This window comes from Sparus aurata, chromosome 20 (assembly GCF_900880675.1).
Source record: "Sparus aurata chromosome 20, fSpaAur1.1, whole genome shotgun sequence".
NCBI lineage: Eukaryota > Metazoa > Chordata > Actinopteri > Spariformes > Sparidae > Sparus > Sparus aurata.
In genome coordinates, this window is record NC_044206.1 from 8050293 (window position 1) to 8073998 (window position 23706).

The 23706-nt window shown below is 42.9% G+C and overlaps 3 protein-coding genes across 3 annotated transcripts in view; 1 reads left to right on the plus strand and 2 right to left on the minus strand.

Annotated features, from left to right (window-relative positions):
* Window positions 1-10248, minus strand: part of LOC115570936 (arf-GAP with dual PH domain-containing protein 1) — a 32977-nt gene extending 22729 nt beyond the window's left edge. The window contains exon 1 of the mRNA XM_030399768.1: window positions 9825-10248. Within this exon, the coding sequence (XP_030255628.1) occupies window positions 9825-9915 (91 nt within the window). The 5' untranslated portion in view covers window positions 9916-10248. The remainder of the gene's footprint in view (window positions 1-9824) is intronic.
* Window positions 10249-11405: 1157 nt separating this feature from the next.
* On the plus strand, window positions 11406-13889 carry cox19 (cytochrome c oxidase assembly factor COX19). The gene is made up of 3 exons (XM_030399769.1): window positions 11406-11621; window positions 13183-13294; window positions 13410-13889. Exons 1-3 carry the CDS (start codon window positions 11540-11542, stop codon window positions 13501-13503), a joined length of 288 nt encoding a protein of 95 aa, XP_030255629.1. The 5' UTR covers window positions 11406-11539; the 3' UTR covers window positions 13504-13889.
* A 4784-nt stretch (window positions 13890-18673) lies between these two features.
* On the minus strand, window positions 18674-23184 carry LOC115570829 (C-C motif chemokine 2-like). The gene is made up of 4 exons (XM_030399587.1): window positions 23072-23184; window positions 21762-21918; window positions 20149-20230; window positions 18674-19915 (listed from the first exon to the last, which is right to left on the minus strand). The coding sequence occupies exons 1-4, from the start codon at window positions 23139-23141 to the stop codon at window positions 19889-19891; spliced, it is 336 nt and encodes a 111-aa protein (XP_030255447.1). The 5' UTR covers window positions 23142-23184; the 3' UTR covers window positions 18674-19888.
* Window positions 23185-23706: the final 522 nt, after the last annotated feature.

A 23706-nucleotide genomic window follows, 5' to 3' on the forward strand; every position in this document is an offset into this window, starting at 1 on the left:
TCCAGTTGTAGATGTCCATCTGTCCCTGTTTCATACTGGCAAACCTGCCAATGACTCAATAACACTAAAAAAAAAAAAAAAAGCTTTAACAAGCCTGTGCACCACATTTTGTTGCCGTTTCTATTTTGCGGTCGTTTAGCTCTTGTAGACTGTAGTGCAGTATCATGGAGAAAAGGGACAGAGATCTACACTAATTGTTAAATCAAGAATTATCTAATAATCTAAGAATTATCTGTCTTTTTTCCCCCAAAAACCCCCAAAAAGAGCGTACAAAAGGAAGGACAGGGTGTGAAATGTGGGCTCCTTTATCTGGCACCGTGTTGAGTGTGAGCTCTGGGTCAGCTGTATTTGTCAGATTAAGAGTTGGTCTCACTATAATATCGAAACAGAGTAAAAAGTCCCCATATTCATAAAGCTCGAACCAGTGAAGGTTTGCTATTTTTAGCCTGGTCTGTCTCACTGGTCCACCAGTTTGGTTCAGACTGAAATATCTCAACACATATCAGATGGATTGGCGTCAAATCTGGTCGAAGCCTACAGACTCTACTGATTCCATTCACTTTTCTATTAGCAGGTCCAAGTTAACACTTATCCAGTGAAGTACCTCAACATCCACCAGATGGATTGGCACGCAATCTGGTGCACACATTCATTTCCCCAGACAGAATGAAAGATAATACATTTGGTGTTCGGGCCTTCAGCAGGTCATATTTTTTTATTTGTCAAATAATTTGGCTTATGACCAAATTACGACCCTAAAAAGCGTAGAAGTTAGAATGCTAACATGCTGAAATAACATGGCTTACACGGCAAACATCACACCTGCTTAAAAACCAGCGCGTTAGCATTATCATTTTGAGCATGCTAGCAATTGAAACAATACATCATCGCAGAGTTGCTAAAGCCCCAGTAGACTCTTAGCCGTGTTGCTAAAACAAGGTACAATGTCATTTATTCATCACTGCACAACATAGCATAGGGTTGCATGTAAGCAGCACCTGTTTTGCCAGCCTGACTCCCATTTTGTCCAGTTCCTTTTCCTGTGACCAGACATTAGCCAGGAAATGTTTTTTATTCCAGCTCTCTTACTTCCTGGATTGGATGGTGATGGTCTCAAAAACACCTTCTCCAATGCTGATGACAGCATTCCTGCCCTAGGCAATATGTCTTTCCTTTAGTAAGCTAGCTGGAGCTACGTTGCCATCCGTTCCATACAAATCACTAACCCTTATTGGATTACCAAAAGTGTTGACAATGTAATAAGTGGACGGAGCCTTTCGGTCTGAAAAGCGACGCGATTGCAAAAGTGCCTTAAACCTGCACTCTCTCTAATGCCCAGCCGGGAGCGACCCCACTGGTTTCAAGAAGAAGTCAGAATGTATGGAAGCTTATGGGAAAATGTCCCTGCTTCTTTACTCGACTTGTTTAGCTTCTTTAGTACAGCGTAATATTGGTGCTGCAAATTATGGTCATTATGGTCCCTACTCCAGCCTCTAGTCCAAGTACGATCACTGCTGTCTCCAAAAAAAAACAAAAACATACAAATACCAATGTCTTCTTTAGCTTCTTGGTTCATAACGATGGAGTTCATGAGCGCCCTATCAATACTGCGTTTCTGAGACCAGATATTGTCACGTGATTGATGATTAATAAACAGCTGATATCAGCCTGTCACATTTTCCATGCATGTATCACCCCATGTATTGTGGCATGACTGAGTGTTCCATGTCCTCAACAGGCAAAAATCACCCTATTCACCATCCATCCATCCATCCATCCATCCACCCATCCATCCATCCGCCCATCAATCTCTCTCTCTCTCTCTCTCTCTCTCTGCAGCTGCTTTTTCTCACACAAGGAGGCCCTCAGCGTGGCGCACCGCAGCCAAACACACACATGCACTCACTGCGAGTGTGTGTAGTTTCTCAAGGGGTGGGGGGAAAAAAAAGAAAAAAATACTATTCTTGCATTTCCCCGTCCTCCTGGGGCTGGAGAAAGCCTAGATGGAGATGCCACGGAGCCCAGCGGAGGGAAGCAGGCGGAGGAGAGGTTCAGAGATGAGGAGGAGATGTAGGAGGAGGGGAAAGGGAGGAAGAGCGTGGGTTCCTCATGATGCGGAGAGACGATGAACGCTCACAAGATCCCCCCGAGGGCGGCGTCGCTGCCGTCTACGATAATCTTCCCGCGATTGATCTCCGTTAAACCAAAGACAGGGAGGCAATACTTGAGTAAATAACTGCCGACTCATCTTTTAGTAACCCTGGATCGCGATCAGGCAACAAGATGGTGCCTTGACGCGAAGAAATCAAAACTCTTGTCTTTTTCCTTTTTTTAAAAAAAATTCGTTACAAGTCCTTTTTTAGCCAGCAACACACACGCAGGCGAGTGGACACCTACACACAACCCTGCTGACACGAAAAACCACACAACCGGCCATTCAGCGGTGAAGTCATCGCTGTCTGAGTCAGGCCTTACAGAGGAGCAGACAGCACTCATGGAGATTACTGTGGCTGCATGACTAACTAACCACACACACACACAAGCAGACACACACACACAAGCAGACACACACACACACACACACAGGGCTTCCTCCTTGAGGTAGAAGATGTTTCTCAACAGGCTCACTGTGAGCAACACATGCACTATCGCAGCGAAAAAGGTGCGTTCGTCAAAGAGCTCCATCTCCAAGGGATCGTCGAGAGGAAAGTGGAGGGGGTTTTTCTTTGCAGGAGTTGCGGGGCCCCGAAACAGCAGAGCTTTTGACAAGGTTGAAGAAAGAAGCGCCTGTGGCGTTACTGCGGGGCAGATGCAGGATAAATGAATGAGGGGGCATTTACACAATGGCAGCCCCTGTGCCCGTGGGCGCTCGCAGGCAACTTTTCTGCATCTGCTGCAGTTCATTCGCACGTCTGGACGTTTTTTTTTTTTTTACACATCAGCCTGTCAGCGGCTGCGTCGTCATCAGGGTTAATGACTAGACAGCGGGTCCAGCTGAGGTTGTGACCCTCTCATGTCTCGGCATAAAAACCCCCTCAGGCACTAGCTGAGTATTCTGTATCCACAGCAGAAGTAATAGTCTTTAGATCTGACGCAGCCTGTGTTTAGCCTTAACTTGAATCTACGAAGGGCCCAAGGCTTTCAGGAGAAAATCATCAAGGTTTCCTTCATTTCCAAAGGCTGACTTTTCAGACTGAATGCGTTCGCAAGAGTGAACATTAAATAAGCGCACGCATCAAGGCTTCTCCTTGAATCTGTTGAAGTGTTGGTAATTGTTTCGCGGCGGGTTCTCACAACGCGTCCTGTTTGATCCCCTGTGTGCGAGGGATGTGCGTTGCAGGTGAAATACATCTGCGTTACACATCGGGCCTGCTGTGTTTAATCCCAAGCGCTGACAAGGACTTTCAATCAAATAAGGTTTCCGTTTCTCCAAATCAGTGGTGACGGTCAGAGTTGCAGAGTTTCCTGCTTTTTCTCTGCATCGCATGGTTTTCATTGGCCTGATCGGATAGCTTTGTTGGCTGCAAAAATAGCACCCTAGAAGCACCCCAAAAAATGTCTTGATTACAGATGTAATTAGCTACTTACGCCCCTTCGAATAAGTCATATGGTAATCACTCACAGGGCTGGGCTCATAAGGTAGAACGATTCGTCCACTAATCACAGGGTTCAATCCCCACATCCTCCTGTCCACATGTTGAGTGTCCTCGGGAAAGACACTGAGCCCCAAATTCCTTCTGATTGGTCGGAGTACCGTATATTTAAATACTAAATACCATGAGTGCTATCATGCAATCTCCATGTTTAAACGGAGCACTGCATTAGCTGAGCACCGAGGTCCTGCTCGCGTTAGCCGACTGGCATCAGCTGCTTCGCTCGCGCTTCACATTCAGCGGCTCATTTATCAGCTGCTTGGCGACCAGCTAGCCAGAAACATCCAGTCATATTCACAATCGACTGCTCTCGCCCTCCCATGGCACGGTGATGGAAGGCAGAGCTATGATCGGCGTATCAGCGGTAAAGTTCGGCCATTATCTGCTCACAACCATGCAGATGGGAAGCCGGGTGAGGTTTTGCAGAGCCTTTCTCCTGCAGCATTCTCCTCAACAACTGAAGTAGATTCAAACATAAAAAAAAATGGCACCATGCAGCTCATCTGGTGTAAGGAAAGTGTCCGGAAGCCTGTTTTGAAAAGACATAAGTTACACCCTTTCATCACTGTAGCTGCTCAGCTGAAGGAGTTGGCGCGTCCGAAGTGGGTGCATGTGCTCAACCACAACTCGAGGATGTAGATCATATGTTCTCAAATCAGTTTGGGATCTCTTGCAGAGACTTGGACGACGCCAGACGAGCTGTGTGGAACCACTGTATGTTTGTGTTTTTTTGCTGATTTTGCTGCTTGTTCCATCGGCAAGAGGTTTAATAGATAACGACTGAATTCTTATTTTGGGTAAACATATCCTTTAAGGTGCAACTCCCACATTAACTACTTCCCAAATAGACGGTGACGCTGGCTATGTAAAAAGACATGATGTGTGTCAGTCAGTTTACCGCACGGGGAACACACGAAAGTTAATGCAGTAGCTGAGCTACGGCCGGGAAACCTGTGCCTACGAGCGTTAGTCGACACTGAATTTTCTTACTCGACTGCACATGAAACGAGGCAACATTCGCCTCAACCTGCACAGCAACCACACTTTTTGGTCAGGGCTCGACTGAATGTCACCAGCTTCTACAAGGACACTGATGTTGCATTGGGAAAATGCATTAGAAAAAATGTGCTTCTTCAACATTCCCTTTATATATCACTGGAAAATCGTACAGAAATTCATGAGCGGGCTTCCATAGGAGCCTACCCCCACCCAGCCCCCCCCCCCCCCCCCCCCCCCCCCCCCCCAACCTTCCTGCCATTTCTGCTTTTCAACAAACACCTTCCTCACACCTCAGAGGACTGCTGAGGCTTCTCTCTGGAGGAAATAACTCGTTTGTGTGTCCTTAGCGAAGGGCAGAACCACAGCGCTGCTGAGCTACGGAGAGAAAAAAAAAAAAAAACCCTGCCCTATAAGCTCCCAGCTCAGCCTCTGAGCGGTCTCGTCTGAGAACACAGGCGGAGAAAAGGTAGGGGGAGAAAAAGGCAAAAGCTAAGGAAGGCAGAGGTGGAATGACTAAGCACAAATAATGCCCAAGCCGTGTCGGCCAATTTGTGCGTTTGCAGACCAATTAGATCAGGCTCTCTGTCTGCCTAGCGGATGCTGTATCTGCGATGGGGAGATAAGGCGGAGGTGAGGGAGGACAGACGGGTCACCGCCGATGATGTGATAGTCTGTCCTTTCCTCTGTCGCCCTGCAGATTCAGAAACAATGGAGGGATTTCATGTGACGGAATGCAGCAGCGGCCATATTAGAGGTCCTCGGCCCCTTCATTGCTAATGCGGCAATGCAAAAATAAATTGACTGTTGTGATGCTTCTGACTGGGAACCAAACATTGCAACAGTCACGTCTAAATGATTTTTGGTTGGTTAATGTAAACTTGTTGTAGCCATGTAAGCTAGTCGTTTTGTCTTTTTGTTAACACACTTGGTGGTTGTTGTTGACTGTAGTGTGTGTGAGAGCATGTCCACAATTAGGCCAGCTAAATCTTCAAATGCATCTCTGTCTCCGCGTTGTCAGCCGTGCGACCAGTCAAAAACATTTTTGACCCCAAAACTGGAAACTGAGTTTTTTGCATAAGGATGACCTAAGCCGTCCAACCCCACCGCCAGAATTAAAGGTCAAGGAAGAACGGAGCGACACGGAACAAACTGACGAAGACAAGAGCGAGGACAAAAACTACATACAGACACTGATGACGGGATGAAGAGCAGGTAGATTGAGGCAAAGAACGTAAAAACACTGGGAGGGATAACGGGACTGGGACAATTTCAAAATAAAACAGGAAACGAGACCATAAAAAACTGGGATCCTGACACATATCACATCGAAATTTCAACAATACTTGTCATATCAAGTTCACGTTAAGCTCACAAGAGCTGACTTTACTATCAGGAGGTGGAGGGGCTGGTCGGGGGCTTTACAGACCACAGTTCAGATCCTTTGAACAAGAGGAGCGTTTGTGGCTCGCAAGAAGCAGACCGTTCAAAACATGGTCTTTTCCTAACCGTCATCTAGTGCGCCTAAACCCGACCAGGCCATAAGCACAGCATCGTCACGACACACAATCGAGTATGTCAAGTGAACCTAAAGAAATGTGAAACCGGAGCAAAAACAATGGAAAGATTCAGCATATTTGTGGTCTGCAGGAACATTTAACAGGAAAATGGGAACTAAAATGTCATTATTAGTCATGTTTTCGAGCGAAGATGGCAAACGTTCGTTGATTCCGGCTTCTTACATGCACATTTTTACTGTGTCTCTTTTTGTCATTTATGATTTATGATGACATCACTTTGGGCTTTGTGACACTGTGATGACCATTTTTTCTAAATGTTTTCACATGATTAATCCATTAATTGTGAAAATAACTCAGAAATTTATCCAAAAAATAACTGCACCATGCGACCTGTGGGAAAGATTCTAACCCCCGAGTTGGGAGGCTATCGTTTACCACCTTATTTATATTATTGAAGAAGTCAGTTTCTTTTTTTCTTTTTTCTTTTTTTTGCTCTGTATGTTGCATATTTAGAAAGGGGTAACTAACTCTTTACATGTTATTAGGGTCATGTAATCAAATTACAAGCAAAGGTACACTGTCATTAGCCCCAATCAAAAAAAAACTAGAAGGGTTATGCAAGTTAACATTCAGAATAAAAAACTAATTCAAGAGTAACGTGACCATGCTAACATCAATCATCAATGATCCATGTCAATCATATATCAGTCTCTACCATCCTACACTCTCTCTCTCTCTCTGTATATATATATATATATACATATATATATATATATACATATATATATATATATATATATATATATATATATATATGTATATATATATATCTCAACAGACCTACATTACCTGTTACAGCCTACTAAACGTACGTAATACCTTAAAGAACATTAGTAACTGTAGTTCCCATCTGCTCTAGTCCGGTACATGTTTGTCTGTTTACTTTGCTGTGTTGAGATGATTTGTGGTATTTTGAGCTGTAATGAAACTGTGATGTTTTTTTCTGGAAAAGCCACTGAGATAAGATCCGGTCCCCATCTGGGAAGGAGCTGCCGAAACCAGCATCAATAATTCATATGTTAACCATTATGAGACGTGAATTATGAGCCCAGGAATGCCTGATCTGGTAGCAGAAGCGGAGGAGAGAGATAGCGGTTTGCTTGATGGATGGCCGTCCGAAACACCCCTCGTCTGTTCAGTCTGCTTTCCCCGGAAATTTGACAGATTGAGCCCAGCGTTTGCACATGCAAATCTGGGAGAAAGCAGCTGTCGGATTCATGCAAAGTTGTACTCCTGACCGCTGATCAGTTTTGTTTGACGTGCCTTGCTCAAGGCAATCTCAGCACTTGTTGAGCGATGAGAGAGCGTGCATGAGTCACTTTGGAAGCTGAGATATTCTGAGCTGTGATCGATCAGTCACCCTGCAATTACCACTCTTCTCTGACTATTCCGCAACTGCTCCACAACACAGTCCCACCTTCGCTGCACCGAGGCTAAATTATGTAATGATTGCAAAGGTGAAAGTGGCATTTCTGCCCGGGCAAAACTCATGAACGACCACAGCAGGGGAACAATCGGAACCAATGTTTCCTCCAGGCACTGTGGATCCTTGGACAACAGTTTGAAGAACCTACATCAAAAGAATGGATCCCAAAGGTTCAATAAGGATATGTGGGTAGAGGTGACTGCGCCAGTGTTCCCCAAACAAGACTAAAAACCACTTCCAAACTGGAGACTAAGCCCACTGACACCTCGTAACGTTTTGCTTTTGTCTTCAGTGAGGAATGACTCTGCAGTAGTTCAAGGTGTTTATCAGCTCCAGCTCCGATCGGCAGAGCTTAGCCATAAATTCCGACTGTCTCCATTCGAGCAGTGCTCAAATATTGTTCAGTCTAAACCGAGCTACAATGAAAGACTGAAGTTAAACGCACGAAGAGGCAACCAGTGTGACGCTGTCACCTGTCTCCATGCTGCTGTCTGCTGTTGAAGTCAATCCATCATGTTGATGTTGAGATATTTCACAGGATCAGCTGTTGCAAGAGGAAGAGAGAGGGAACCGCCTTATCATTAGGATTCATCCTCGTTGGACTATGAATGTCTTTACTTCATCTCATTACAATCAATCCAACAGTTTCTGGCTGTTGAACAGGTTAAAGTGTTGAGATAATGATGGCAGTAGAGGAGGAATTAAGGGATCGCAAAAGTTATTACGATTCACCCTGTGGGGGCCAGGAATATCTCTATCAAACTACATGGGAACTCATTCACTTGCTGTCAAGACCTTTCACTTGTTCAGTCATTAAGATTCATCCTCTGGGAACCATGAACACGCGCTTCCAAGTTTTCTGCCAATCCGTCATGTTGACGTTTCACAGGATCGGTAAAAACTTTAACCTGCTGGTGACGCTACAGGAAACTGGAGGGAATCACCAAAGCCACTGGGATTCATCCTTTGGGGACCACAGTTGTCTCTACTAAATTCAATGGCAATCCATTGAATCCATTGCCAACGCTAAAAACCAGCAGATTAAACCATCTTTTAAACTGGGCATCTCCGACAATTTGTGCAAAAGCTTTTACGAACCGGGCTACAGGCTGGAATGCATTATGTAAGTTGGTGGTACCAAGGAGCAAAAAAGGCCACATAAAAATTTCAGACACTTTTAAGCTCGACACACACAGACAGCACCGACCCCCAACGCGAGCCGCATCTCTGCTTATTCCTCGACAAGATAACACCTCTGCGGTTCAAAACGAAATCCCTCTTCGAGTGTCCTCCCTCCACTCAGACAAAGCCGTCTAAATTTGCGAGGGTGCCTCTGGCTCCCCGGAATAAAAAAGAAAAAAAAAGCTGCTCCACTACAGCCAGTCCCTCTCTGAGGAGCTGTGCAGCCGGGGCCAAGGAAACAGGCATCCTGGGCGCCGGCTCGGCTCCAAACGCTGGGCGCACGGCCCGAAACTGGAGCCTCTGTGGCCGCTAGCTGGTTTAATGCCATTTTCAGTGAGAAGAAAAAGGAGGGGTGGTAGTGGTGGTGGTTGGGGTGGGGGGGTAAAAAGGGAGAGGATTAACAAGAGGGAGAGGATGGAGAGAGGGAGAAAGGGGATGAGGCCGCTTAATAGAGGATAATCAGGTGAAATGAGTGTCCTGTGAATGGAAAACAAACATGTGAATCAAAAAAACAAAACAAAACAAAAAATGCACACACCGGTAATTACCGAGCAGGCTGCTGACACTGTGGAGCACGATGATGACACCACACACACTGTCAGTAACAACAGTAATAACTGTGGATGGGGGGCAGTTGACATGTCTTTGTGCGCCCTCACAGCCACACACACACACACACACACACACACACACACACTGCTTTATGTGTTTATGGCTCAGTCCGGAGTCCATGTCTGCTCAGCCTCATTACACCTGCAAAGAAGAAAAAAAAGAAGAAAAAAAAGAAAAGGCTGTCTCCAGGTGCATGTGTCCTGCCTGGCCGGGCCCTTTGTCATCATATCTGGAATTCACTCAGACTTGTTGGGTTTTTTCAAGCACCAGTTGGCTCTCCGTGCACCGGCTTGCACGGGAACCCGGTTCGGATGGGGTTCGGAAGCTTTTTTTTTTTTTTTTTTTCAATGTAATTATTTATTTGTTTTTGCTTACCTGGATTGCCGCAGTCCGCGCACGTATCGTTGCCCGGTCTGACCAGCACGTCTTGCAGGAGCCGGTTGTTCCCCTCCGGTTCCTGCGCCATGGTGACTTCTATCCGTCCAGCCTCACCGCGGTGGAAAGAAGATGAAGAAGAAGAAGAAGAAGGAGCCTGGCCAAGAACATCCGCTGCCGGGAGTCAGACAGACAGACGGACAGACAGATGGACAGAGAGAGAGACAGACAGACAGACAGACAGACGAGACCGAGCGATCACCTGTCACCTCCGATCTGAAGTGGAGGAGGGAGGGAAAGAGCGGACGGGACTGAGCGATCCGAGCCCGACGCTGGAGGAGTCCTCTCTCTCTCTCTCTCTCTCTCTCTCTCTCTCAGTGATCGCTCTATTACCGACTCTCACTCACTGCATGATAATCAAGCTTATATGTTACCACCACCACCACCACCTCCTCCTCCTCCCTCCCTCCTTCCTCCCTCCCCTGCCTGTCTGTCTGTGTTCTCTCGCCTCCATCCATTCTCATATCTAATGGAGGCGAGACATCCAGCGGTGGAGCGCCGGAACATCAGAGCCCATCCCCAAAACATGAAAAAAAAGAAGTCTACAGCTCTTTGAAAAAAGCCATTATCTGCAACAACAACAGTACTAACACTTAAGATGTTTCCTTTAAATCTTTTTTTAAAATGTCAGTATTAAAACGTCAAACCTTCATTCGTGGGTAATATCTTCTTTGGTGCAATTAAAAGTGCTGCCGGCTGCAGATCCATAATGAAACAGTACAACAGTAAACAACTGAAGACCTAAGTTCAAGAGGAAAAGTACATGGAAGGAACTGGATTCATATGAATTGAACTATGAACGTGTAATAGAAATCAAAACAGTAAATATGTGAGTCAGTTGATATTGTACTTGCATGACTGAGTTACTACAATTCTATGTTTTTGTTTCTATTATTAAGCTGCAGTTCGTGGTGAGAGGTTTCTCAACATGACATTCTTAGAGGATGGTGTTAAGAATGCTTTCACAGGAGGCCTCGGTGTGCGGTTGACCTATATTCTTTCAGGACTGTCCTTTATCACTGGTTCTTTCTCATCAGATGGTGTCCACCAGACGTCTGCGTTATTAGTTTATGAGGAGGAAAATGAAGCCAGAGGAAGATTCATTTATACATTGGGTATTGTTTGTTTTATAGTAGCCTACACTATCACTGGTCACTTTTAGTTTGTAGGTCTAATTCTGATTGGGTCTAACTGATTTCATTGGTAATAAAATCCAATACAATTTGTTTAATCCAGTGATAATCCAACTCCAAGCAAATTGTCATATACGAACAACATCAACAAATAAATATAAAAAAAAATATAAATAAAAACAGAATCGAAACATCAATTTATTTTCCTCGTCTTTACCTGATCCTTGTTCATCAAGTTGTGTCCACGAGATAACGTGTTAAAAAAAAATATTAATTCACAAAGACAAAATGAAACACGAACTGTTGAGATCTCTTTTTTTCTAAGCTGGACTTCTGTCGAAAACCTGATCGATGGTCGATGCGATTTGCTCGACTACTAATGTCTGTCTACCGAGCTGGCCCTGAGACAATACGTCATATTTACGCGACACCGGGGTCAAGCCTGCTGCTGTTGACATCTCACCGGAGGACCACGGGACTCGCAGCTCGATACGAATTTGTGTCTTTAAACGCAGAAAAAAGATGTCGACCGCCATGAACTTCGGGTCGAAGAGTTTCAGACCTCGGGCTCCTGATAAAGGCTCGTTCCCTCTGGATCACTTCGGTAAGCTAACACGCAGCCCGCCATGTCGGCTCTGCCCCGGTTAAATAACTCATTCTCGTCTCACGCGACACCTCCTCCTGTCTGTTTAGCAGGGCAGAGACGAACACTGAGTGGTTAAAAACTACCTTTTCTTATCTCTCAGCTCTCAGCATTTGACATATTTGTTACATTTTACGCCAGATATTTCTTGCTATTAAAATGCAACTGCTAACTGAGCCACTGTCAGTGTCTCCTGTATATTAGCATTACATGCAAGTGACATTGATAACCACAAGTTTCCAAACAAAGATGTCTACTGTTTAAAATCCCAGGAAATGACTTGATAACACTTTGATCCTGGCCATGGTCTGATGTGCTCTAAACATAAAAACAGCTGTGAACTGGCCCTTTTTTTTTTTTTTTTTTTTTTTAGCATTTTCAATAAAAGTTTCACAAATCCTAAACTGTATTTTAGAGTCTTTAGCCTTTCTAAGATAAAGAAGTATGGATTTAATGAGTCTTATATATAGTGTTTTCTGATCTGGACCTGTTCTCGTGCAGTCTAGACATGAAAAAAGCGGCGAAATTGCCCTTTTTTGTGTATTTTGACAAGTAGAATAAAGGTTTTTAGGTCAACAGGAGAGAAATGCTACAGTGAAATAAATAAAAAGTCAGGATTATCAAACCCTGTGATGTCCACTGTCATACTGGAATATTGGTTTCTTGAGACTTTTTGATACTGAGCAGGTAGGTAGCTGGTAAACAGGTAGGAACGGAGTGAACATACGTTTCTTATTGACTTTACTTACTGAGTGAGGTTAATAAGAAAATGAATGCAGGAGTTAAAATAATCAAAATGTAGGGTTGCAAACCGATTACACACTGTGTCAATGTATAATCAATTCTCATTTCATCTTCCCCATACCTGTTATGTCGTTCAGTCCACGAACTGACTTGAAAATTACTGAACAAAGCTGTCTACAAAAATAAATATATACAAATGACAAATATGGCAGCCAGAAATATTTGTATATATTTTATTCATATTATATTTTATATATTAATATTTTATATTTCATCAAAATATGATTGATTGTATTATTATTCTAAGTGATATCTATACACACCTGGACAGTAAACAGAGGCACAGCTTGAGAAACGTGTGAACTGTTTTTATACTGTGCTGCAGACGGATTATTTCTTCCTCCAGATGCTCCGAAAAGTGTTTGAGGATTCAGGATAAACCCTCAGGGCAGCAGGAAGTGTCTTCACATCATTCACTTTTTTGGGAATGCAGATGCTTGACTCGAGTGCCATAGGAACACTTAAGAGGCACAGCAGCCAAGCTGATGCACAACGTTCTTTTTTTAATGACATAAAAACTTGTGTCGTAAAAGAAATGATCTTAAGTGGTTGGAACCAAGCCTTACTCAGGTAGATAACAATAAATCCATACTAAATTAGTAATGTATAAACAGGGGATCAGAGGAATAATGTCTGAGTTTATGCCAGGCTGCGACATATCTGAGCAGAAACCCACATGTTGGACCTTCATGCTGACAGTGCCTCGTTATTCTTCCAGGAGAGTGTAAAGCCTTCAAGGAGACGTTTATGAAATGCCTGAGGGAGAACAGCTTCGACAACTCCAAGTGCCGACTGCAGTCCAAAGACTACCTGCAGTGCCGCATGGACAAGTAAGAGACCTCATTAGTCATACAGCACAGAATCCCTAAATCTATTGACGGGAGTTAGTTCACGCTGCTTTTCATCAGAACCGGATACTTCCCTCTGTTCTCTCGTGTTTTCCAGCCAGCTGATGACCAAGGAGCCTCTGGAGAAACTGGGATTCAAGGACCTGGTCGATCCTCCTCCGAGCCAAGCGGACGGGGACACCAAACCCTGACCCGCTACGGCAACACAGCTCGCTGTTTTCAAAAACCCGCAAGGGCGGCGTTTGCTGTGAACTTGACGCGTCGCACAGTTTGTTGTTAATGAGCTGACGGCACGAGTCCCGCAAAAGCACATTAGAGGCGAAGAGTGCTGTGAGAGTGACGATGAGGATGATGATGTGCTCTGAGGGTTCAGGATGTTCAGGAAGACACTGCGCTGCATTGCGGCCTTTTTGTCTGATGTTTCTGGGCGCTTATTGTATCGACCCTTTGTGTAAATAAGATAAAGTGTATAATATATGGAGATGTTGTTTTGGCATTTCAGTGAATATTTTTTATTTAAAATAAACTGCATAGGTGTGTTCATTTTTATCTCACCTGCTGGAAGATTAACACATTACGTGCATTGTTTTGTTCTTATTTTGAGGGACCAAGAGAGTAGATCCAGTAAAGAGCTAGCCACTCATTAAAAATGGATTAAAAAACAACCGTTTTTTTAATCCATTGATCCAGTTCTGTTAGCTGATGATGGGCGAACTGAAGCTTTCTGTATCAGACATGTGAATTGCCAACTTGTTCATTATTTTAGAGCATTTGCTACAGTCACAATGGCGCCATCTGCTGGCCAACTATTGGTATTACAATTGCATGAAACGGTTAAAAGGTAACTCCACCAATTTTTCACATTGGGTAAGGGATAATGCCCGACGAGGTGTCCATAAACAGAAGTTAATGGACGACGCGGAGGCGCGGAGGACGGTTGCCTCCGCGAAGTCCATTAACTTCTGTTCATGGACACCTCGTCGGGCATTATCCCGCTTATACCATGGTCACTTGCCAAAGAAAATAAATTCGGACCATTAATTTACATTTTCATGCGTTTTACAATCAAAATATAAAGTTTTTCACAAGCCATAACTTAGTTTCCCTGGTAACGCCTGAGGGTTTGACTAATACCTGGAACAATCATTACTCTCCCGTAAGGTTCTTATGCAACGGAGACGTTGTTCACTCCTCCAGCAAATAGGACGGATCATAGATACGACTTGGCAACGGGAGATATTCTAGTCCACTCAGCCATGAGCCAGAAAGCTAACGCTATGCTAGCAAGATTCAAAGTCAATAACATTGCATACGTTTGACAGACAGTTAATATAATTTGACAGTATGCTAGCTAATACGATTAGCTAACTATCCAGTCATGTCATTGTCCCCAAATCAATATCAAGATTTTCACAAACAAATGACCGTCCGTGTGTAACGTTACTGTGGCCGCAGCCTGAAGCAGAGAGCTGAACAGCAAACGGGACGTGAGATTATTCGCGTATCAGTAAATTTAGAGGGGAAGTGAACTTTCTGCAGCTTGTGTGTTACAGTCGCCACCCTGTGGTGTTCAGAGGATAAGACACTGAAGGACTGACGGACTGAACTCAGTGCTGTAAATAAAATATTCAGATTTGATACGCCAGCTAGCGCATTGATTTACAGCGGTGAACTGTCAATTTGACTGGAACTACTTAGTAGGTGTCCATATATCAGGGGTTAATGGACACCCTGCAGCCAATCAGAATCAAGTATTCCCCCAGACCATGGTATAAAGGGTGTTAACAGGTCTCAGAGGTGTGCAGGTCTCGCACATGTGAAACATGTTATAAAGCCTTTTATGGCTCCAGAGGAAGCTGCATATAATCCTACAAATTGCCAGTGGACCGCTTTTCACAGCCTGTTGCCTACATGACCCACAGTGCAATTTAGCCACTGAGTGATATAGCTGAAGGCAATTTCTTGATTTACTCTACTCAATTTAATCTGTAAACCTGGTGGAGTTGCCCTTTAAATCCACTACGAAAGATGTGGAATTAAAGCGGTCTCAACTGCTTCGATTGTTTTGTTCCTTTTGTCCCTTACAGGCGTAAAATAAAAAAAATATTGTTTTCATGCTCTGATCATGTGTCCTTGTGTCAGGTGCTCGTAGTTTAGCACTTTGTCACACGCCGATGTGTCAAAATCCCATTCCCGCACATCAGATCTGATTTTCAATGACTGCTGTAATGTGACTTGGTGACCGGCTCACCAGGGCCATCATGTAAGACGGTAGGTTGCTATAGGTAGCGTCAGCAGCTGGAAGTGCTAAGAGCTGTTTGGACGTCAGCTGGCAAAAAAAAAAACCTTTGAAAATGCAAAGATCATGTCTGCAGTTTTCATTTATTTCTTTCACCAACATGAAAGAACAAAGAGTGTAACAGCTGACCTCGCCTAAGTGTCTTTAATAATGCTAATCATTTTGGACAACAATAGATATTTCAGAGGTTGACTGAGCCCATACACAAAACCATCAGCTTTGGTCTTTTCATTGACAAAAATACAAAATATTACCATACTTCTACTTGATACACTAAAAGTCCTCTATTGCATAAAAATGTCAACATGTCTGCCTGATCTGGCCTTTAGACATTGTTCCCTAAACATAAAGAATTTATCAGACTTTACTTTGAAATCCCCCACAGATTTACAAGGTTTGTGTAAATAGCTGTACAGTGAGATAATTCCAAAGTCATGGTAAATATCTCGGTATGTAATAAATAGATCAAAGTTGTACACTGATCTTCCAAAATGAGTAAACGTGTAGATTTCACGTTGCGTCCTCTTCCTCCTGGCTGTTAAGGAGCCCGTCAGAGCTGGTAGCAACAGATCTGTCTCTGTGGGGAGAAACAAGTCAGGCTCATCGATTCGATCGGAAATTAGACATGAACTCACATCGATCCTTTTCGTGCTGTATTTGATTAGCCACATGTGATAAAAAAAAAAAAAGGGCTATTGTTATTGCGGGAACAGGAAATCTAGGACTGCAATGCAATTAATAAAAAAGGAATGTAAATATTAGAGCAAAACAAAACAGAATCTGCAGCATGACATTAGACCTACCCTTTGTAACCTTTCGAATCGCGTTGGGAGCCATGTGGCCGCTGGGTCCACACAGTGGTCTGTTTTGTTGGCAGTGGTGAAACTGTAGAGTTGCAAAGACAAATAAGAGACACAAACGATTACATTTTCCTTATAAAAAAAAAAAAAAAAATGTAATTTGAGGTGATGACATTCCGTAAAGAGCACTGGGCCTCATTCATGAACTGTTCTTACGAACAAATTTGTTCTCAAGTCCCACTTACGAAGATTTTACGAAGATTGTGGCATTCATGAATTTTTTCTCATCTAGGATTTTTTCTTAGGCAAGAACAAATCCTACGAACACTCAGGAGTACTCTTACGCACATTTCAGTGCCGAAAATGTTGGCATGGTTGTGTTTTCTTCTCTTGTGTAGTTCAATAAAATGCAATATTACAGTGATCATTCTGTCATATTTATTCATTTATTTCTTTATTTCATATTTTTGGTAATTTACAAAGAATTTAAATTCTAAAATAAATTAAATGTGCCAATGATTTAAGATAAATCAAGTAAATTAGAAACATGCCATCAATTAGTAACCCCCCCCCCCCACCATATTTATACGTGGCATTTCTCCATCCAAGGCCCGCAAAACAATGGCATATATATTGCTCCTGCCGCTTTCATCAATGTAAGAACACAGCTGCGAACAATTCTGGGGCTTACGAACGAGTTGGTGAATCTGACGTAGGGTTTTCTTAAGGAACCTCTTAAGAACAACTTAAGAAAGAATCTAAGAAGATTCTTAAGAAGATATTGGTGAATGAGGCCCATTGTTCTCGATCGACATGTCTTCGCAGCTGTACATTTGTGCGACCACGCCTGGAAAGTTTGGGTCGACGACCGAAACGCAGACAGAAAATGAGACCTGTGTTTTCGGGCGCAGGCTTTTCCTCACATGAATGCGTGTATCCTGCAGTGACGAAATGTGCTCTGCCTCTGTTCAACGCAGGAGACGATGGGCATATTAATGTGGGACTTTGAGACTGCCATGCAGCAGGGGGGTGTAGGTCCTGGAGCCCTGGGCATGGGGTTGTAACACTGAGGACGCCCTGGAATGCAACACAAACACACAGGATAAGCACAAATACATTGTTAACGCATGGAGGCCAATTTCTGCGAGTTAGAGGTCATACTGATCATATTCTTTATGCAGTCAAATCATATTTTGCAGGTAGAAAAATGAACGAAAAACGTATCTATTCTCCTTAAAAACAATATTGTGATTGTTTATTCAGTTTTGGAATATTTTATATTGATTTTTTCAAGCGTACCAGACAGTCAGACCAGCTGGGCCAAGTTTGTGGGCCAGTACCATAACGCACGCTGTTTGTATCACGTGGCGTAGACCTGTGTCTCATCAAGAGTCTTGGTAGCTGCCAGTTTGCAGAACAAAAACCTAAAAATGGAGTTGTACAGTATGCACCCGGGACACTGTACTGCCCAAACATTAGCTGGCTAGTGTGAGCAACGTTGACGTCAGCTAGCAGGCCTCGAAATATACATTTTCATTTTGTGGATCAGAGTTTCTCAGAAGACAAATCTGAACAGGTTTACGTTGTCGTCTACCTGAATCTACATCCCCATGCTCCATGTGTGTTTGGACCGACAAGGACATTTATATTCACCCCGCATCATTCGTGCAAATTTGACCACTGGACCCTGTGTGTTTATTTGCCGTAAGCTGCCCAATGTGCCGACTGTACGGGCGTTGACTCTGAGCTAGTTCAGCTCAGGCTCTAGGTGAACTCGTCAGAAACTCTGGCCCTTCCTGTTCTCCCCGCATGATCTCCTTCATCGTTTAGATTAAATGAGCTGAACATGATGACAGTGATGCGTCTGCGGTGATACAATGGCATTCAATCCGATCTGTGCTTTATAAAGCGCTATTTCACACCATTTCTCAGCTGTCCTTAAATCACCCTAGAAGTCACTTGAAAGTTACACTCACCGTGTTCAGGGAGGATCAGCAGTATAGTTAAATACGCGCAAAGACGCACTCCAATCCTAACGGAGAAAGGCATGCTGGGTCCAGTCATGAACAGCGACGAGCCGATCCTGGAAACTCACTGAGCAAACTGCTGCTGAACCGCGTATATGAAGACGGTTGTAAAGGCGGAGTGTTTGTTGTAGAGGGAATGTGTGCTCAGGGAGATAAGATGGTCTGCAGGGAGCCACAGCACAGCCGCAGAGAGGGACGGCCAAAACATCTGGATGAGCAGTCCGAGGCCCTTAAGCCTGAGCTTAAACATCCCACAACCAATTACAAAATCATACAAATCTGTTCTGTAGCCAGCCATTTATTAACAGCAGTTATGAGATCATTTGTCTCATCATTCATAATACATTGTACCAAATAACTGAGCGGATTTGTTTCCTCCAGACAGATGTGCCAAAGTGCACTGGCAAATATCAATAATGACAGTTTTGTTGGATAATGCTTAAAGGATAAGTTCACGTAAAAAAAGAAAATTCAGTCATTATCTACGCACGCCCCATGCTGATGTAAGGCGGGGTGACGTTTCGTAGTCCACAAAACATTTCTGGAGCTTCACAGCAGAACGGCGTTGCAGCATGGACCCAACCAACCGAACCAACGCAAGACAAGCAGCAGGATCCGCGATGACGCCGCAATGACACATGCTGATGTTTAGCAGCTATAATGTTTACCATGTTCAATATCCAGTGTTTTAAAAAGTACCCAAAAGTCACACTAGAGTGAACGTAAAGACGATATAACTCTTTTTAAAGGGAAAATCCCCCATATGAAGTCTCAAAGTATCTGCTAATACATTTACTGAATGTATAAAAAGTAGGAGTAAAAGTAAATTATACAAACAGTATATTTACATGTATATTGTAGACTATGTTACGCCTGGCCAACTATCAGATTCAACAATTAGCACTTTTCTGATTAGCAGAAATAAAAATACAGTGTTTGCCGCCAAAATGCAGCGGAATGGAAGTATAAAGTTGCGAAAAAGTGGGAAAACTCAAGTACAAATACCTTGAAATTGTACTCAAGTTGAGTAATTGAGTAGATATACTGATTTGCATCCCTCGACTGTTAATATTTCAGTTTAGCGTGTTGCTAACAACAAGCTAACACACAAACAGCACTACACAGAGGACAATGTCAGCATTTGCATGACTGATCTGATGATGACGCTGGATGACCAAAAAAAAAAGATGAAAAAAGGGCTGAATGGGGGCATGACTGTGCATGATTGAAAACTTTCAAAGGTATGGGGACGTCACTTGCTGCAGACATTAAGGCTAACCCTAATATAAACTGTGAATACATTATTGGGACAGATAAAGATTCATACAAATATATTATTAACATATCTGAATATTCTACATATTCCAAATGACTAGAAAAGAAAAGAAGACAACATTTCCGCGTAGAAAGTCGTGATGTGTTATTCTTTGGCGTGGCTGTTGTAGACCCGTCAGAGGATTTGGCAACATATTCCTCTCTGGGGGAGAAGAGGAAACATTAAAATGTCATTATTTTCGTGCATTTGACCTGGAATCCCTAAATGCATAGTCAGAAGAAAGACATGATAACTGACAACAGACTGCATTACGGCATAAACTCATCAAGAGTATTTGTTCGAGAGAACTGAAAGATTACAGAGGAAAAATGTAAAAATCGAAAAATGAAAACAAACAGTGGAATGTCATGAACAAGCTGCGAAACTGGACTTACTTGCTCTAATCTCTTGAGTCTTTGGGGGATCCACCAGGCTTCTGGGTCCGCACACCAAACACTGTTGCTTGTAGTGCGAAAGCTTAAGGGATGAAAAGACAGGAAAGAATAACAAATGACACATTTCTGCATTTCTAGTCACCTGCTCATTTCTGCCTACCCAGTCAACCAACCACTCCAACATAATCAATCCAACTCTGCTCACCTGTTAACCCAGTATATACACCCCAACCTCAATGATACTCTGTTCCTTGTTTCCATATTGCACTTGTGTTTTTACTAACCAGACTTTTTTATGAACCTACCAGCCTGTTTATTTGTCCGCTGTACCTGCCAACCAACCACTACCTGAGCTCTCATGAAATCATGACTAAGCTTTCCTGCTGCCTCGCCTTTTCTTCTGTGTTTGGGTCCAACTCCTGTTGCTCACTTACCAGCCGTGGCACAAAGTGCCAAATGAGCTGCTCTATTTTGAACAACCTGCAGCTTTTTCAGGTCAGATTTTGATGCTTATGACTATGTTATTTATGTGTTTAGAAGTTTTAATATAATTACTTGTTCAATATTGTTGGCGCCTATTGCCACTCATAAACTGTATGTTTTGCAGGGCATCAGCTGAAGAAACAGACCGATATTGTGGCACTGTATGAAGCGGTGTCATCAGCATACATTGTTGTTTTTTGCGCACACTGGCAGGTCATTGGTGAGATGGAGTATAACAAAGGCCCCAGGCAGCTATCTTGCGGAATCCCACAGTCAGTGACAGTGCAGTAAGAAGCTGGCATTAAAAAAGACTTTATTCCTAAGAGATTATCTTTGAACCATGAACTTGCAAATCAGACATTGTTACATGAGCCCCTCTAGCCCCAGCACTAGTAACTATACCAAGCTCTCCTCTAGTCTGGGCGCCTTAACTAACAATGTTCGAAAAGAGGCCCGCAATCTCGGTGTCATCTTTGACTCAGAATTATCTTATGATACTCAGGTGACTAAAGTGGTGCAGTCATGCTTTGCCCAACTGAGACAGCTAACAAAGATCCGGTCATTCCTGTCCTCTGCTGACTTAGAAAAGGTCATCCATGCTTTTATCTCCTCCAGACTGGACTACTGTAACGCACTTTACTCTGGTATCAGCAGGCGAAACATCTAACATGTTCGTGCCTCTCGACTATGGAACTCCCTGCCTAGAGGTTTTATTGTAAAGCACTTTGTAGCTTGTTTTTGAAAAGTGCTATATAAATAAAGTTATAATAATAATAATAATAATAATAATAATAATAATAATTGTTATTATTATTAATATTATCTCCTAAGGATGACCTTATTAACTCCTTTAAGGATTTTGGTCCCCCTCGACAAATCAAATAAATTGTAATCACTTAATCAGACTAGGCTGGGGAGATATCACCTCCTGACTTAGCAAACAAACATTAACTAATCCAATTAGCTTGCCAAGATAACTTTCTCCTGGTATAAGCCGCACATTTAGCAAAAACACACGAAAGTGGTATTGATCTTGTCATGTGTCGGCTAGGTGACACCGGCTAACGTGCCATGAGATGATGGACACAAGATGAAGCTTTTTTGACTGTAATCTACTACCCTGTACTTACATATAAGCATGTACTCCACAACCTGGAAATGTGTTCTTCTTTTGTTCAAAGCAGGCGGTGACAGGTTCGTTAAAGGCGTGTTTTGAGGCTTTCATACAGCAGTCAGGAGACACGAGTCCTGTACCTCTGGGCCGAGCCGTGAAACACTGAGGATGCACTGCAATGCACAGAGCAACAAATGCATTAAGGTCTTGGCAGAGACAAATATTCTTTCAGGGCAGCTATATTGAGCAAAAATCTGTGAAATACTACTAGTTTTATTTCCCCACCAAAAGTTACATTGTCAGTATTCATAAAGAAACAAAGAAAGATGTCTTGAATAGCAGTTTGGATAAAGGTATAACATGGTAATTAGTTGAAGAGGTGCCAGTCAGCCAATTCAAATGGAGCCAGGCTAGCTTTCAGCTTGTTTTTCGCTAAACTAAGCGAACCAGGCTGCTAGCCGTGGCATCATATCGACTGTACAGTACAGACCCTGCCAACTCTGAGCAATAAAGTGAATAAACACGTCCTACAGAATGCTGAATGAACCCTGATTAGCCATCGTTTCAAGCTACTGTTGAGCAGAACTACACCACCACCACACATCAGCAGAAAAATGTCGCCTACATCCCCGTTCTCAATGCTCTCGCACACCAAAGCAAGACTAAATGTCGTCACCTTCTTCAATTTTTTTTTTTTCTTTGCTTAGCTCTTTCTGATGCTGACAGCTTCTGCTAAAATTATCCACATCCTCACTTGAACCGATCATGCAATCCTAACCCTGTAGTATAATAGTCTATGTCAAGAGTATCGTCATTTTGCCCAAGTTACAAGGCAGAGTGACTTAGCCAATTGTATAAGCTTTTCAAGACATAGTATCTTGTAAATAGTCATCTATTATCATAACCTTTTTTGTGTGAAATGATTAATAAATATCATATACTTAGCTTTTTCTGTTTTTTGAAAAACTTGAATATAGGACTTAGGCCATTATTTTAAGGTGACAATGTTTTTTTTCCTTGCATGTACATATTTATTCTATAGAAGGATGCACCCTTTAACTAGTAGCTGCTGTATCAGATATCCTTCAGCAGCATCAGATGTTAATTTGCCTCAAAGATCTTAAATAAAAATATGAAGGACACTCCAAAATGCAAAGAAACAAAAAGGCTTTCTCTAATAATGCTCAATACATTCCTGTGCCCAAAATATTAACTTAAGTGACCAGTGTACTATCCAATTTATATTCAATACAGATCATTAGATTCTCCTTATTGTTTAGGTTACACTTCAAGGACTCTAAAAGTCATTAGTGATTGTAAACAGACCTTGTGCGATGAGGAAAAGCAGCGTGGTTAAACACACGACAGTATGTCCACAGCGGATGGAGAAAGGCATCCTGGGTCCCAGCGTGACAGCTATGCAGTAGATATCTGGTACAGCGGATAATTAAGAGCCTTCTTCTGAACTGTCACTGTTCCGCCCCTCGTAGTAAAATAATAGTAGTCATGCTCTGATCAGAAAGAAGAAACATTCTTGGTATAAATGAGGCAAGCTTGCGGTAAAACACACACCCACTCATTCCAGAGAAAGAGGAACAAGACACTGTCATTTTTATGGTTAACTGATAATTTTTTTAAGTGTCTTTCCTCCCTATGGGGATTTAAGAAAAATCTGGATGTATTGTCTTCGGTTATTACAGTCACTGAGAGACACATTCATCGAAGTCACAAACAAACTGACAGATCAAGTCTGGCAGCTTTAACGAAAGCAACATTATAGTTTCAGTTCCCATCAGAGAGGTCTAACAGCTGGGTACAGCAGTGAAAATATTCCAATTTAACTGTATACTTAAGCTTATTTCAATTTGATTGATTTACACAAATTGATGGAAACCATCCAAGTCTTTCTGTGCTCAGAAATCTCTTATTACGCTCACATTCTGAGCAGAAATATGTTAAAA